Genomic DNA, 14,899 nt, shown 5'->3' with positions numbered 1-14,899 from the left:
CGGCTATGACTGCGACGGGGCAGTTTATCCTTACAGGTACCCGCTCCCCGGGCCATGGCGGTGGCTACATAATATCGCACTTTAAACTGGGCAGCAGAGCATATTGCAGCCCTGCACTTGTGTCCCAATCCGATTTGACTGCAGCGATAGCACTGTGTAGCGTGTGTACAAAACCTGGTAGACCGATCAAGCGCAATTGCGATGCGTTTGCTTGATGAAGATCCCACAATTGCAATGCTCTGACAAGCAGGATACGATCTGTGAATTTTGGTTGGTAGGCTTTGTGGGAGACAAGCGCTTGGTGGGGAAGCGGGAAGGCTGGAACCTTCAGGTGAGTGGGGTTAGACAGCAGTGAGACGAGCGAAGCAATTCTTATTCTGTCGGTGAAATTTTGATGTTGCTGATTGCAGCTGAACATTGCCGTGCTAGCGTTCTAGTAAGAGTTACGAAGCGGAGGCGCAGGAGCATTCAATCCACGCGGCGTCAAGAACACCGCGCAGGTGAGTTACGTTGGGCTCGCGTGAAAGTGGATATGGGCGGTGTTCCAGATCAGGATCCATCGCATTTTTGCTGGTCGAAGTGCACGCGTCTCATCGTGTTCGACCAGACGTGGCGGTTCCTCAACCGTCACAACGTATTGCAGGAGGCCACTGCCCGGTGTCAGTGTCAGACATGTCATCGATGAAGCATGCTTTTGTCCATCACGAAAGGTGAGCACACGAGTCGACGACGTCGGAGAAAGTCTCGTGTTGCTGTGCTCCAACCGGATCACGGTAAATCTCCCGAATATCCAAGGGGCGTCCTTGTCGCCCGCGTTCTCGACTCCAACGTCCAGCTCCGTGATGTGCAGTGCATAACCGGTCAAAATGGAGGCATCAGCCGGCGCAATGTCGTCACAGGGCTGTGAAGGGAAGGATAATCAGGCTGCTAAAAGCAGGTCCTGGGAGGCTGTCACCTGTGAATTTGGCCAGACGCGCACAACGAGCGTGTTCGAGGCTGTCGATAGCAGAGTCGGGAACAAGGCGCCGAGCATGAACGCTCGCAGGGCGGCCGCTTCCAAGGCACAACAAGGAACACCCGCCAACACCCAGGTCCGCAAAACGTGGCTTGTCTTGTCATCACCACGCAGCCATGACGCTGAGGTCCATGCGACCCGGCATCCTTCCGCCGATTCGAAGCTCTCAAGCGTGACGGTGCCGCTCCAGCACCCGCACTTCCGGCAGACCTTGGAATCGAGCGCAACCGGCCATACCGTAAGCGCATTTGCTGGAGCAGCATTTGCAGTGTCACCGATTACCTGATGGCAGAGCGGCGGCTGTCTCGAATCTGAGGTGGCCAGCTCACACCTGCAGCGAGTGCACAGTCTATGGAATGGAGGCGAAGTCTTGTGCTGTTGAGGACGAGTCAGGAACGAGTGAATCGATGACAACGCACAGCCCCCTGCAACTTCTATTCTAAAAGGCCCACGTTTTCTGGCGGCGTGCATTTTCCATGCAAGCCGGGCCAGACGTCCAGGAGACGTGGAGTGGGGCTACTGATGCAGTTGGCGTGGCAGGGGTGCCTGAATCATGCAGAAGCGTGAGCGTCGGTAGTATGGGGTGAATGGCGTCTAGGCGGTCTCCGAGACTTATTACTACTACCTACCCGCCTCCAAGTCGCACAAGTAACATCGTCATCGCAGCTCACGTACTTCAATACACATTGTACGACTCGAGATCGTATACGCAACACCACGCAATCGCCATGTCAGCCTACGGCACTTACTACTACTCGCTGCCCACCGAGGCACCCAAGCGCTCAAGATCAGGCAGTCGTCGCCCTGCTCTGTCTCCTTCGACAGTCTCTTCGCCTTGCATCACAACACATGCTCCCATTGCGTCTCGACGGGACTCTGCTGGATCAGCAACTTCATCAAGCAGCCCAACCAAGGCGTCTGTTCTGCTCGCAAAGGTAGCCTCCTCGCCTTCGACGCCACGAGGCGAGATGCCCTCGCCAATGGCTTCTCCCGAAACCAGGATGCACTCGGGCTACTCCGCGGAGCGACCTGTAGTGTGCAGGAGCGAGAGCGACCGTTACGTGACCCAGTACAGGCAACAGGGTAAGCATCACTAACGACAACAGTGAGTTTGATCATGACTAACATTGTATCAGATGGTTACATAAGCTTCCCTGACTACGAGAAGTTCTGCCAGAGTCAATACGACCAGCACCACACTGCTGTCAGGACTTGAAATGCGTGTTAGCCGTTGCCTCAGAGCGTGGAGCTATTCACAGCACAGCGCTTACTGGCTCATCGTCTCAACTAAACCAACTTAACACGACCTCAACTTCTCTCTTCAATAAGGGTTGGATGTAGGTCAGCAACGCACACATCGCACTGCTCTCCCATCGTGGAGGTGTTCAGGGTTCTGTCCTCACGTTAGGCAATCCCAACCAACCGACCAAACTGACAGGCGACCAGCCAGAGGCAACTGAGAGCCCACGCTGCGTCGCACATCATTATTGTGGCAGTTTGCCGCAAAAGAAAGGCTAGACAGAAGAAGCAAGACTGGCGTGAGGGTGATGTTCGTACGACAGGCACAGCCATCAGCGCTGCGGCCAAGAACGTGACCGAGAGGAGAAAATTTGAGCAAGGAGGTAGCCAACGGCCGCTTCATCAGCTGAGTGAAGGCGATAAGTCGAGTATGGTAGCGCAAGCACGGAGGCGTCGTGATGGCGAGGCCCATGTTTGTGGAAGCACGCAGACCGCACGCAGTGGCGGAAGAGGCTCGTGATGGTGGCGGCGATAGTGTCGCGGGACGAACAACAAGAATATTTTTTAAAAAAATGAGACTGAGTACATGCGAAGGTGTGACCATTTGTAAAGTCGAAGACGTGCGATGACATGTGCAGAAGGCACTGTGTGGGAGTGCTCATTCCAGCTAGAAACAGCCGCCAACAAACCCTGGAGGTCTTTGAGTAGCCACCAACACGATTGCATCAAGCCTGGTACCCAACAGTTGAAGCTCTTGAAATAAGATGGAAAGAAGTCAGTGGCATAGCAGGATTATAGGAATCGAGTTCACTGAATGCTTTCGGGGTGTGTCTTAGCCTATGGCTCATGGGCGGACTTCTCGAAAAAGTGCTGAAGCTCGCTTCGCGCACAGAGGCTATAAGGCTGGACATCTTCAACATCATGCAACCACAACATGCAGCACCTGAGCTAAATGGCAGTCTGCGGAGGACTTGAGTGCCTTCAGCATTGTTACGAGTGCAGCTGGTCGAGTTAAGACACGGCAGATTCAAAGTTAGAATCCGCCTAAACAGCAGTGTATCTGCCGCATAGCGACAAAAGAATTCGTGAGCGCGTGCGATTACGTATGATACACAATTCATGTTCGCAATCACCCATGCCGCACCCATCGAGGCATACAAATGACCGCACTTGCCAATTCTGTCTCATTGTCTTGGTGATGTTGGTCGTTCTTTCCTGTGTTCTCGCTTACGCGGTCACGTGAAGGGCACGAACTCCACTTAGCGCTGGCACAACTTTCGAAATACCCTCCCGACCGATTGCGACCGTCGAATTCGACTCCACGACAGGACTAACCACAGGACGCCCACACAACTCTCGTCACCATGGCTGTCGGAAAGAACAAGCGTCTCTCGAAGGGCAAGAAGGGTCTTAAGAAGAAGACTGACACCTTCGCTAAGAAGGACTGGTACAACGTCAAGGCGCCCGGAACTTTCGCGATCAGGGAGTAAGCCGCCCCAGCACGCCGCAGCAGCAATTCGCATTGCAAACGCATACTGACCGCATGCAGTGTCGGCAAGACCCTCGTCAACCGCACCACCGGTCTGAAGAACGCCAACGATGCCCTTAAGGGAAGAATATTCGAGGTTTCCCTCGCCGATCTCCAGAAGGATGAGGACCACTCCTTCCGCAAGGTCAAGCTCCGCGTCGACGAGGTCCAGGGTAAGAACTGCCTGACCAACTTCCACGGCCTCGACTTCACCTCCGACAAGCTCCGCTCGCTCGTCCGCAAGTGGCAAACCCTCATTGAGGCCAACGTCGTTGTCAAGACCACCGACGACTACCTCCTCCGCCTCTTCGCCATCGGCTTCACCAAGCGCAGGCCCAACCAGATCAAGAAAACTACCTACGCCGCTTCGTCGCAGATCAGGGCCATCCGCAAGAAGATGACCGAGATCATGCAGCGCGAGGCCAGCGCTTGCACTCTGGCTCAGCTCACTCAGAAGCTGATTCCTGAGGTTATTGGCCGCGAGATCGAGAAGTCCACCCAGGGCATCTACCCTCTCCAGAACGTGCGTACACTCTGAACAAGTTGCGGAGGTCATGTGTTAACGTATGCTAGGTCCACGTCCGCAAGGTCAAGCTTCTGAAGGCGCCCAAGTTCGACCTTGGTGCCCTCCTTGGTCTGCACGGCGAGTCGAGCGCCAACGATTCCGGTGAGAAGGTCGAGCGCGAGTTCAAGGAGACCGTCCTTGAGAATGTTTAAATGATCATGGTTGATTAGGCTGGGGTTTTCTGGGTCCTTTCAACTTTCTGCGGCATGATCTGGGCATCCAAGAGGCGCTATGTTTACAATATGAAAGGTTAAACATACCCTTGATGCGTTCTGGTCGCAGTGATGGCGTGCATGGGTACTGATATCCGCACTTGGTGTTTGCGGGAAAAATATCACGGAATGACAATGACAATTCACACCCACCGGCCCCTGCTTTGTCGCTGACCGTGTCGCCAGTGTATGTACAAACAGTAATGCCACCTAGATACCCTGCAGACCAAGCCATTCCTTCAACACATTGTGCCTCTGGTTAGCCCACCAACGTTATTCTTTGCTGGTTGCGCCCATGTCTCCTCACTACGTACATTTACTATGCCGTACCAGTGGTCGGCAAGCAGAACTTTGTCCTGGGGTCTTTTCCAAATCTCAACATACCGCTCACAATTACAGACACGTTCGACATACTCAATGTCATTCGTCATATGATGAACTCACATGGATCAGCGTTTTCGAGCTGCATTGTGCAACTTTCATCGTGGGGAAAAGCTTGACACACTGCTCAACTACCTCACCACCTCGACGATCCGCCAACTCGCCAATTCAACACCTCACGACACATCGATCTCGTCACCCTGAAAGGCAGCGTCTGAACATCGCGTCTATAGCACTAATTACGAGATCAATTCTACAGAATAATCGCGCAAGATCCATTACGTGCCAACTACCACCACCCCGCGACACCGACGTCAAGATACCACTCCCTCACCATTATGCACAGCGATCGTCATTAGGCACGCCCGAACGTCAGTGATTCCGCTGAATAAGCACCAACTTTACCTCTCCAGAGTATGCATGCATCAAGCACACACCTCGCGGCAGGCATAGACACACCCTCTTCTCAACCCCCCCTCATTTCCGAAAACTAAATCAACACGACTCGCAGCCAACACACGACTCATTTTGGCATTGCGGTGTGCCGGGGAAGAGGGAGCACTATTGACTCTGGTCAGCGCATCGGCTCTGGAATGGCGGTGGTACGGCGGTGTGACCTTTGTCACGGGCTCTGACACGGATGTGGCCCGAGAAGTAGTGCATACCGAGGAAACGTTAGTGTGTCGCGGGGAAACGGATTGTACGAAGGCTTGTGATGGTGCAAGGGGACGTGCTTCACCGCCACTTTGAGGGCGTTGGGACGTCAGTGCGAGGTGGTAGGGCTGAGAACGAGCGGTAAGCTACGCGACTGCGTTAGGATCGAGATCTTTGTTTCGGTGTGTTTGATAGAGGGAGGGCTGCATGGACAAGGGTCCTGTCTTTGGCAGATGATTAAGAAGTTGTGTCGAGCTATGCGCTGTGGGAAGGATCGATCGTTGTTCGCACTTGGAAGCACGGCATTCCAAGCTGCTGTAATAGTCTATCATGAAGTTTGAAGGCCCTCAACTCAACCAGGGCTGCTTTTATTTCAAAGGACCAGAATACAATTCTTGATCAGCACTACAATCGGTCATCACCTTTCTGTCTCGTCCCTCCTGATGTGCCTAATCTCATCCTCCTTCATATCGCCCGTTAACACCCTATCCAAGTTCGCCTGATGCCGATCCCTCTCGTTTCCCCCGTCTCTTCTATCACCTCTCTCCCTATCCTTGCTCGGCCAATTATGCCAGCTCACACCCTTCCTCGCTTTTGCAGTTTCGCTCTTCTTCAATCGAAGCTCAAGGTCTTTTGCACCCAATTATTCAGTTCTCCACGCCGAAGAATTCCGTGGACTACTAAGCTGTACTCGTCTTCATGGAAGTCCTCGTCCAGGTTTGCGAGAACTTGTGGGTCTACGTAGGAAGCGTCGATGCATGTTCACCGGGTGGCCGGGTCGTAGAGATATAATGAGGGCTCATCCAGGTTTGAGATGTCAAGTTCAGCGGGCAGAGCTGAGATTTGTGTGGTTGTAGCCGGGAATACAGGACTTGGTGGAGTGTCTTTGGAATCTTTTGGGCCGCGGATATTTGCTTGCGCTGGGATTAATCTAGCTGCGTCATGGCTTGAACCAGCAGATGCAAAGTACTGGCGCGATAGAGGGGTATTCCACGTCTCGCCGTCAGGTGCGAGGTACATCTTGCCCTGTTCGGCGAGCTGGCCCAGTGCCAGTTCGACCTCTTCCAAATCTGCGTCAAGCGCTTCAGCTATGTGGAGCGTGGTACAGCCTTTCTCCTGTGGAGATGTAGAGTTGAACATGGAGAGATGTGACAGGATCCGCTGCTCCAGCAGGTCCATCTGGAAGAGCGTTTCTGCCGTGTCTGCCTTACTACCGGTCTGCATTGTCGAAGAGGTCGCCTTTAGCGTCGGAGATCCTTTTGAGCGATCTGCAAGAGCTGGGAGATTCTGAGGGGGTCGCGAGATCACCCATGTACCTTCGTTGATGGTGCTGTGGATGTAGTTTTGCCTCGATAGACTTGCAGTGGCAGTTATGACTTCTTCTAGCGGTGTTTCGAGTGCTGTTGCGATATTTTTGGTGCTTTGACCAATATAAGCGCCCGGCCTTGACTTCAGATCCTTTGTCAAGTGGTGCAGGATCTGGTGCTCGAGCGCAGTCAGAGTTCTTTGCGTACGCTTGTCATCGACTTCGCCCGTATTGCCTAGCTGCAGCTCGTCTGACGGATCCATAAAGTCACCAAGCTGAGTGACAGTAGCAGATTGTTGCTCAGGTGACTCGATGTTGAATCTGGATGCAGCCTCACTCAGTCTCTGCATCTTGGCTTGCAGTGGGCTTAGATGTCCTTGGAGAGAATCCTGCGCGTCATCGGTTGGTATGGCAGTATCATGACTGCCATGCTCTGAATCCGAGCACACTCTATCTGCCAAAGTCGTCACTACAGTCGTACGAGCTCCAACGCTGCCGTCAGCGCCTCGTGCCACGCGACCCTTCGAGATTGTTTCTAATTCTTCCATGCTCACAGGGAACTCTGGGTTGGCTCGATGCAACATCGCAAGTAGTAACTCAGAGTCCGCTTTGCTTTGGCTGACTAGCATGATCTCACCATTGTTGTCAAATTGCGCAGCGCTTACACCTCGCACGACCAGTCCATTTCGATATAGGGGCCTCGCAATCTCAGCAGCAGGATCCAGAACAAAGTTCAAGAGAGGGTTTTGTGTAGCGAAAGGTGCATGAGCCTCGTACACATCGAGCCTGCCTTTTCGAATGAAGACAATGCATTCGCTTGGCGATACGGGACTCCACGTCTGTTCGGAAGCTGACCACACTTCAACAGAAGCTCGCGCTGTCTCGGCGTTGTATATAGTGGGGCCAGAGGATTCGTCTTCCTGGGCAGGTTGACCTCGTATGACGGTCGAGAAGGCCTTGTTCGGACTGATGAAGGGTTCGCGACCCTCTTCCCTCAAGCTTGCCTCCACTAAGCGAAGCATGGTCAAAGACAGCGGAAACATGTCTTCAGGCACCTCGAGTCTGACACTCTGCCGGATTTGCACAGCCCTCGTGTACACGAGCTGATCTGGCCCAAGGTTCATGTACCACAGCAATGTCTGTGCCAGTGGATAGCCATGTTCACAAAGGTTCTGTCTGTCTTGGTACAGCTGTGCCATGGTCTTGCAGATACTGCAGTCTCGAGCGTGCAATTCAAACCCAATGAGGGCGTGTTCTTCATACGTGTTGATGGCACGCCAAGTATGAGCGACCGATCGTTTACCTGGGCGTGAAGTGCCCAAGTTGCGAACGGCGTCTCCGATAGAACTGAACAGTGTACGCTTGGGAGCCGAGATGGTCTGGGGAGGTGTATGTCTCTCCTTAGGGAAAAGATGTGATACTGATAGGACTCGGTTGACGTTTCTGTCTATCGACGGGAAATAAATGGGAAGTAGTGACTTGTACACAAATTCGTCGCTCGATGAATATGCAACCAGTATGATCTTTTCGAGAGAGCTTGTGGGCTCAACACTTTCGAGGAAACGACGCACTTCTCCCAGGGCCAGCGCTGCACAGTCTTGCCGTGGATAGCTTAGCATGCCGGTGCCGATTGCTGGAATCGCGAGTGAAGTTGCACGCAACCTTTGTGCAGTGTAGAGGATCTCGCGATAAATCTGCCGCAAGATGTCTTTGCTGTTCTCCCTCCATTGCCGCGGAGGGACCACATGTAGAACATGTTTGGCTGGCAGTCCAAATCCTTCCGTGGCTTTGACATCGCCTTCTTTGCATACACCAAGGTTCGTGCATGCCTCTCGAATTTCCATACCACCTTTATTGAACACCTTACGATCAAGTGTGCCCATACCGGCGAAAGTGACATCTGTGGAATTCACCATAACAGCGACTTCAAGCTTTGTGATGTCTTCCCTAATGAAATAGACACTGTCGTTGAACGTAGCTGATGGTTGTACTATAGTCGATTTCTCTTCGAGGCTGTTGGATAAGTAGAGTTGACTTATTGACGGCACCTGGTGCATTCGTACGATATCCTTCGCCTCAGTGTAGGTCTCCCGCGGAGATTCTCTCGCGTAGAGTACTTTGTCGAAATGTTCACGGGCACCTTCGCCATCCTGATTCCTTTGCCTCACTTTGAAAGCGTCAAGTCTCAAGCGCACAGGTGTCATCTCTTCCAGTTCCACGCCATCGCGGATAAGAATGTCTTCCAGGTATTGAGCAAAGTCCTGGCAGTCTCTAAGAAACTCCTCAAGGTCATGACCATAAACTTTCTCATGATGGTTATTGTAATTATCCCACAGGTCTACGTGGCTGCGACCGCCGGAGAATGGCATGACCTTGGCCGATTCAGTGAGCTCTGTGATGCTTCCGCAGATGGTCTGTACGACAGAGCAGATAAGATTCAAGTCGCCTAAGCTCCGGTGAAGGGCCTTAGAACCAACTAGGAATCCTCTGATCGAAGAGAATGCAGCATCGATACCATGGAGCTCTTCCAAAATCTCCTTGGGGAAGTCTGATATGAAAAGAGTGAGCTCTGCAGACAAGTCCTCTGCGACTTTCTGCACCTGAAGTCGTGCTTCCAGCACCTGTGCTGCAAGTGATGCTCTGTTTGCAGATGTATCAGAGGATCTGGCGATCTCTAGATCACCGTGTGTGGGCGGGAAGAATGCCGGGAACAGGTCTGTATAAGCCTTTTCATCTGAGGCACTGTAGACAACGAAGATGAGCCGTTCGAACGGAGGATCCTGGTCAAAATCCAAGAATTCTCGTACTTCCTGAAGCGCTACACGGGCAGCGACTCGTGGAGGAAAGCCACATCCGCCAGCGCCCAGGCAAGGAAAGGCAATGGTCTTGAGGCCATACATCTGCGCAATTCTAAGAGCGCTGCGGTAGCATTCCGTAAGTACATTAAACTGGCCTGTACCCTTATTTGCACCGTATTGTGGTCTGGCCACATGGATGACATGAGTACAGGGCAGATTATGGCCGCCAGTCAATGTTGCCTGACCTGACTTCAGCTTCCCCTTCAACTTCGCTTCTTCTGTGAGTCCAGGTCCTCCAGCCTTGTGAATAGAGTGGTTAAGTGTAGTTCCGTGCTTGCTGACGTTCAGAGAATTGTTGGCGCTATTCACAATAGCGTCGACCTTCAGTCGTGTGAGATCGTGGTAACAGAAGGATATCATCCGATTATAGGAGTCATTCGGGGCAAAGCTCAGATCACGCTGCAGCGGCTTTCGAGATCTATACATGTCGCGAAGCGTCGGTATGTCGGAGACTGATAACATGATATCGTTGCCATCCTTTCTCTCTGGGTCATCATAGATCATCGAGTTTGAAGCGTTACTCTTGGTCTCGCTGTTTTGCATATCAGATGTTAGTTGCCGAGCAGGACTGTGCCAGCGTGTCTCCTGCGTGTTTGGAGCACTGAACTTGAGCTTATTGCGACTACCTTCGGCACTTTGTTGAACCTTGATGTCAGGATACAGTCTTGTATCAAAAGACTGCACGGCCTGGGCAGCCCGCGTACTATTGCTGAAGATAGCATATCCTCTCCAAGAGCCGTAGCGCTTGAAGAATCGAACATACTGAGCGTTGGGGAGGGACATCAGGTATGTTTTAAAATCCTCCATACGCTGCATGTGATCTTCGAAATCGGCTGTGACAACCTCAAAATCTCCTCCGCCCTCGTCATCGTTGTCTTGCTCAGCTGCGTGGTTTGACATAAGTGTGTCAAGCCTGCTATGGCTGATGTCTGGGAGTGACTGCAAACTCTCCAAAGAGAGCAGCGTGTGACTTGAGATCTCCTGTGACTTCGGCTTGTTTGCGAGCGCATCGTCGTCATCTCTTCGCAACTCTGTTATCAAAGCCTCATTCTCGCTTTGTTCGTTTGATACTTCACTGGGTAACGACATGCCGCTCACGTCCTGTGAAGCAGTACTTCCGGATTTCCCACGACTTGCAGCGCTGCTTGCTCCGTCTGCATCTTCTTCGCTGCTATTGGGTAGGGCGAACGCTGCAATTCGTTCGAGATGATTGGCAACATGATTGGCGAAATCATCAATGCCCTCTGCATCTGCCGACATGAGACAGATGGGGCACTTATCTCGCACTTCAATTGTCGAAGTCTCGCCAATTTTGACTATGGTGTCCAGTTGGCTTTCAGGAAAGCTATCAAAATGCTGTTGTCGAAGATGATTTTCCAGGCCGGAAGGAGATTTGTACACAGCTAAAGGGTGCTCTGGACACCTCCAGACTTTACGGTGACCGGCTTCGTGATCATGCCACTCCCTCCGACTGCGGAAGAGCTGCTCGGAGGCTTCACAGTCTGGATATGTGCAGATATAGGGCTGCAAATCCTGAAGCAGGTGGGTTCGCCAGGGTCGTCCTCTGCCATAACGAGCGGGGCAGATGATGTAGCAATATGGACATTCAAAGTCCCTTTCGCCATCAGCCTGCGTGGGTGGGGGATGCAGGATAACACCTTTCCCGTGAATGTCTGTAACAGTGACAGCATAGCTTGTTACGGACTTAGTATCCACGATCTCGTCGAGCGATTGATGATGATGCGTAGCTTCCGTGCCTGAAAGCATCGTTTTTGCGGTCTTCTGACTGAGTGCTTGCTTAAGCACTACAAGATGATTAGCTCGACAACCGCAACTGTTGTACGAGTTGACTAGGGCATATAACTTACTGATGATTGGCTGTATCAGCGGCGCGTCCACCGCATCATTGTATTGGAGAGCATTGAATTGATCTGGAGGATGCCTAGGGTAGACAGCGCCCTCTTCGATGTCGTTCGACATCGAGAGTTTGTCCCTATGTCGCCTCCAGTACTTGAAATGTCGACGACGAAGGGTTATACCACGTGCCAGCCGAGCGACCAGATAGTCATCACTACCCTGCAACTCGCTGGAATGGGCCTTTCGTAGGTCGTGAAGGAGCTCTCTGGTGTGCTGCTGATCGTAATGTGCATACGTGCTGAGTATATCGACACCTGTTTCTGGGTCTTTCGGTTGATAAGAAGCTGCCTTGAGGGACCTTGACCGAATTGTGGGTGTTCTAATGCGGACACTGAGTTTGTAAAGATTGTCGATGATGTCGACAACCTCATCATAACGCATCGTCAACTCTTTCTTTGAGCCACCGTCCTCATCTTCATCCTCATCGTCCTCGCTAAAAAAGCCATCATCGTTCTCTTCAATTTTTTGCTCATCCGAGTCCGGCTTCGACTCTTCTTCGTAAGGAAGTCGAATTCCAGATATTACTGCAAGTGCTTCGTTGAGATTGTCGTTGAGTTCTTCTAGGAATCTAAGGGCATTTCCGGAGAGCAGCGGCGAGTCGCGTAGGCGGTAGTCTAGAGAACTATGGCCCTTCTGTAAAGCGCCTAGGTTTCCTGACCACACTCTAAACCTGCCAAATTCATCTTCGAGACCTTCCCGATCGATTTGCTCTTTCCATCTAGCGCCGCTGGTGGCAAGCGCGTTCAGCAGGGTCTGAAAGCTACGGACGTTCGACGCCGTAGTAAGTCGAATAGCTGTCATAACTTTGGCTACTTCATACTAAACTATCCGACTGTTAAAGTAGAAGAGTTCTGGGGCTCGAGAGTGGTCGCAACAGCGCACTCGTGCAGTCCACTTTCTAAGGTGGGCTGCAGGCTGGAATCAGGCGGCAACACTAACCCAGTTCTGGTTGACACAAGGCGGAGCTGAAGATGACCACGAATGAATGCATGCTTGGCTGTAAACATTGCTTTATGACAATTGCAGTGATGTCTCACCCGCAGGGACATTCTGCCGCCCTTGAAAGAGAATGTTAGTGCACTAAAACAAGGCTGGTGCGTACGTGACTTCTTCCAGGAATTGAGCTCGAGTCGCTGTCGATGCGGACCCCCGCAATGATTCCCTCTTCAACCACCAGCTTACCATGTCGCAGCGTTCTAAGTTTCGCGACCAACTTCAGGCTCGTGTATTGCAAGTGAGCGGTGCCGATGTCTGGTGTCGAGATCGCCGGCCTTGTGCTCGGCGTTCTGCCTCTGCTTATACAAGGTGAGTCGAGCCTTCCGGCTACCTACTAGCCAACGTCGACTGACACTTTCGCAGGCATTGAGTCCTACAATGAAGGCCTCGACCCAATCAAAAGCTTCATGAGATGGGACAAGGAGCTACCGCAATGTATCCGAAAGCTGCGCAATCAGCACGTTCACTATGCCCAAACGATGCGAATTTTACTCGAGCCAATAACTGCCGAAGTCGAACTGGCTGAAATGATGACGGATCCTGGCTCTTCACAATTATGGAAAGACAAGGAGATGGCTCTAAAGCTCCAAGACAGGCTGCAGGAGTCGTACCACGCATACCAGTGTACAATAGCGGACATAGAACGCATCACAAAACAAATTGCGAGCAAATTAGATCTGGATCGTGCAAACGAGGTACGTAAAAAAGGCGTCTTCAGGATATCGTCCATTACAAAAACAGCGTTTTCGATTCGAGCTGGTTGCGCTGCCCTTGACGATATTTCCCTTACTACATTGTACTTACATTCCTGCAGTTAAAACGCAATGACCTTGAGGCACTCTTAGTAGGAAACCCCAAGAAGAGTAACGATAAATTTGAGATCAGAAAACGAATACGATTTGGGATGAGTAAAAAGACCGTGAAAGCGTTACTTGAGGAGTTGAACGACTGCAACCGCGAGCTTGAACGATTCACCGAGAAGAGCGAAAAGATTGAGACTTATCGCAAGGCCGCAAAGCCTTCATTCGCTACTCGACTGCAACGTATACAGGGATACGCCAAGAGTCTGCACTCGTCACTGTGTTGGTCGTGTACCTGCAAGGACACCCACCATACGAGTCTACGGTTGGAGCCCAGAGGGAATCTATACGCGTCTGGAATGCCGATCTCGGCACGCAAGACCTGTTTCACGGTATCGTTCTCTTCTTTGGCAGCTGACGCTAGCTCAACGTGGAGCTGGCAGGCCGCGGAAATCGACATTGAGGATGAGGACGATACGGGACTAAGTCCACCTCTGTCATCTCCCAAGCCCAAGTAAGCGTGGAAATCTTCCAATACTCCTCATTCCCTAAGCTTCTAACGTGATTAGGACGACGAAAAGCGTGTCATTTGGCTCACCCCCGCCGTATTCTGCCAACGATCCAGTCCTCGGGTCAAATCACTCGTTGCAAGAAGTAACAGACATATGCGCATCGATATGCCAAGTTCAGTCCACCGACTCCCGCATAGGCTTATCTCTTGACGCAAAGAAGAAGTTGCGAGGTGTCTACACTTTTGGCTCGACCGAAAAATTGACCCCCACTTCCGAGGTGATAACGCTCGAAGACCTCCTGGATCGGCGTCCTACGGTGAACGGTAAACGTGTAAAGCTCACCAAGAAAGAGCGGTACAGCCTCGCTTTAACCTTGGCATCCAGTGTCTTATATCTCAATTCTACACCATGGCTCACTAATCAATGGGCTGCTAGAGATATCCAGTTCCACCAAGCTGTTGCTGCCACAACCTTCATCGATATCGAACACCCATACTTGGCTCCTGCGTCAGCAGATTCTGTAGATGACCTGGCAGTCAAGACAAGATCTCTTACCTTCCAGAACAAGAACACAGTTCTACTCGCGCTTGCAGTGGCTCTTCTGGAACTGTACTTTGGCACTACTGCAGAGAAATATCAGGAAACCGAGCACGGGGCTTGCAATCCAGCACTGCACCAAAATTCATGGATGCTTTGTGCCATGGCACATCAGTGGGCAGAAGAGTCGCAGGACGAGTTGTCTGCGGCATTTTTAAGCGCAGTCAGACATTGCTTACGGTGCTTCAGTGATCCTGGAGTCAGCCTGCAGGACTCTGAGTTCCTACAGGCAGCTGCTGAGGGCATTGTGTTGCCGCTACAGGAAGAGCTGTATCAGTTTTTAGGCAAGAGCACAGCATGACACCCTCCCACGTCCGAA

General features: G+C 51.9%; 5 protein-coding genes across 5 annotated transcripts; 3 read left to right on the top strand and 2 right to left on the bottom strand.

Moving 5' to 3' along the window:
• Positions 1 to 802: 802 nt before the first annotated feature.
• M421DRAFT_197889 (uncharacterized protein) lies at positions 803 to 1,670 on the bottom strand. The gene has a single exon (XM_033588075.1). The coding sequence runs from the start codon at positions 1,484 to 1,486 to the stop codon at positions 920 to 922; it is 567 nt and encodes a 188-aa protein (XP_033453716.1). The 5' UTR covers positions 1,487 to 1,670; the 3' UTR covers positions 803 to 919.
• A 73-nt stretch (positions 1,671 to 1,743) lies between these two features.
• Positions 1,744 to 2,231, top strand: M421DRAFT_873 (uncharacterized protein; the record flags this gene model as incomplete). The annotated part of the gene is made up of 2 exons (XM_033597603.1): positions 1,744 to 2,098; positions 2,152 to 2,231. 2 exons carry the CDS (start codon positions 1,744 to 1,746, stop codon positions 2,229 to 2,231), a joined length of 435 nt encoding a protein of 144 aa, XP_033453715.1.
• Positions 2,232 to 3,544: 1,313 nt separating this feature from the next.
• Positions 3,545 to 4,871, top strand: M421DRAFT_415805 (ribosomal protein S3Ae). The gene is made up of 3 exons (XM_033590835.1): positions 3,545 to 3,740; positions 3,804 to 4,305; positions 4,356 to 4,871. The coding sequence occupies exons 1-3, from the start codon at positions 3,619 to 3,621 to the stop codon at positions 4,497 to 4,499; spliced, it is 768 nt and encodes a 255-aa protein (XP_033453714.1). The 5' UTR covers positions 3,545 to 3,618; the 3' UTR covers positions 4,500 to 4,871.
• A 1,485-nt stretch (positions 4,872 to 6,356) lies between these two features.
• M421DRAFT_88673 (uncharacterized protein) lies at positions 6,357 to 12,476 on the bottom strand (the record flags this gene model as incomplete). Its single annotated transcript, XM_033597689.1, has 2 exons — positions 6,357 to 11,563; positions 11,627 to 12,476. The coding sequence occupies 2 exons, from the start codon at positions 12,474 to 12,476 to the stop codon at positions 6,357 to 6,359; spliced, it is 6,057 nt and encodes a 2,018-aa protein (XP_033453713.1).
• A 446-nt stretch (positions 12,477 to 12,922) lies between these two features.
• M421DRAFT_97603 (uncharacterized protein) lies at positions 12,923 to 14,881 on the top strand (the record flags this gene model as incomplete). Its single annotated transcript, XM_033598520.1, has 4 exons — positions 12,923 to 12,980; positions 13,035 to 13,366; positions 13,486 to 13,985; positions 14,041 to 14,881. The coding sequence occupies 4 exons, from the start codon at positions 12,923 to 12,925 to the stop codon at positions 14,879 to 14,881; spliced, it is 1,731 nt and encodes a 576-aa protein (XP_033453712.1).
• Positions 14,882 to 14,899: the final 18 nt, after the last annotated feature.

Source organism: Didymella exigua (assembly GCF_010094145.1).
Source record: "Didymella exigua CBS 183.55 unplaced genomic scaffold M421scaffold_2, whole genome shotgun sequence".
Lineage (NCBI taxonomy): Eukaryota > Fungi > Ascomycota > Dothideomycetes > Pleosporales > Didymellaceae > Didymella > Didymella exigua.
Note: the sequence above shows the minus strand (reverse complement) of the source record. Positions and strands in the feature narration are given on the sequence as shown.

Excerpts from the sequence above, each read along its gene's own strand:
- M421DRAFT_197889 (XM_033588075.1), bottom strand. The coding sequence starts at position 1,486 with ATGCACGCCGCCAGAAAACGTGGGCCTTTTAGAATAGAAGTTGCAGGG.
- M421DRAFT_415805 (XM_033590835.1), top strand. The coding sequence starts at position 3,619 with ATGGCTGTCGGAAAGAACAAGCGTCTCTCGAAGGGCAAGAAGGGTCTT. Across the intron at positions 3,741-3,803 it reads GGAACTTTCGCGATCAGGGA|TGTCGGCAAGACCCTCGTCA; the intron begins GTAAGCCGCCCC and ends GACCGCATGCAG. Across the intron at positions 4,306-4,355 it reads GCATCTACCCTCTCCAGAAC|GTCCACGTCCGCAAGGTCAA; the intron begins GTGCGTACACTC and ends AACGTATGCTAG.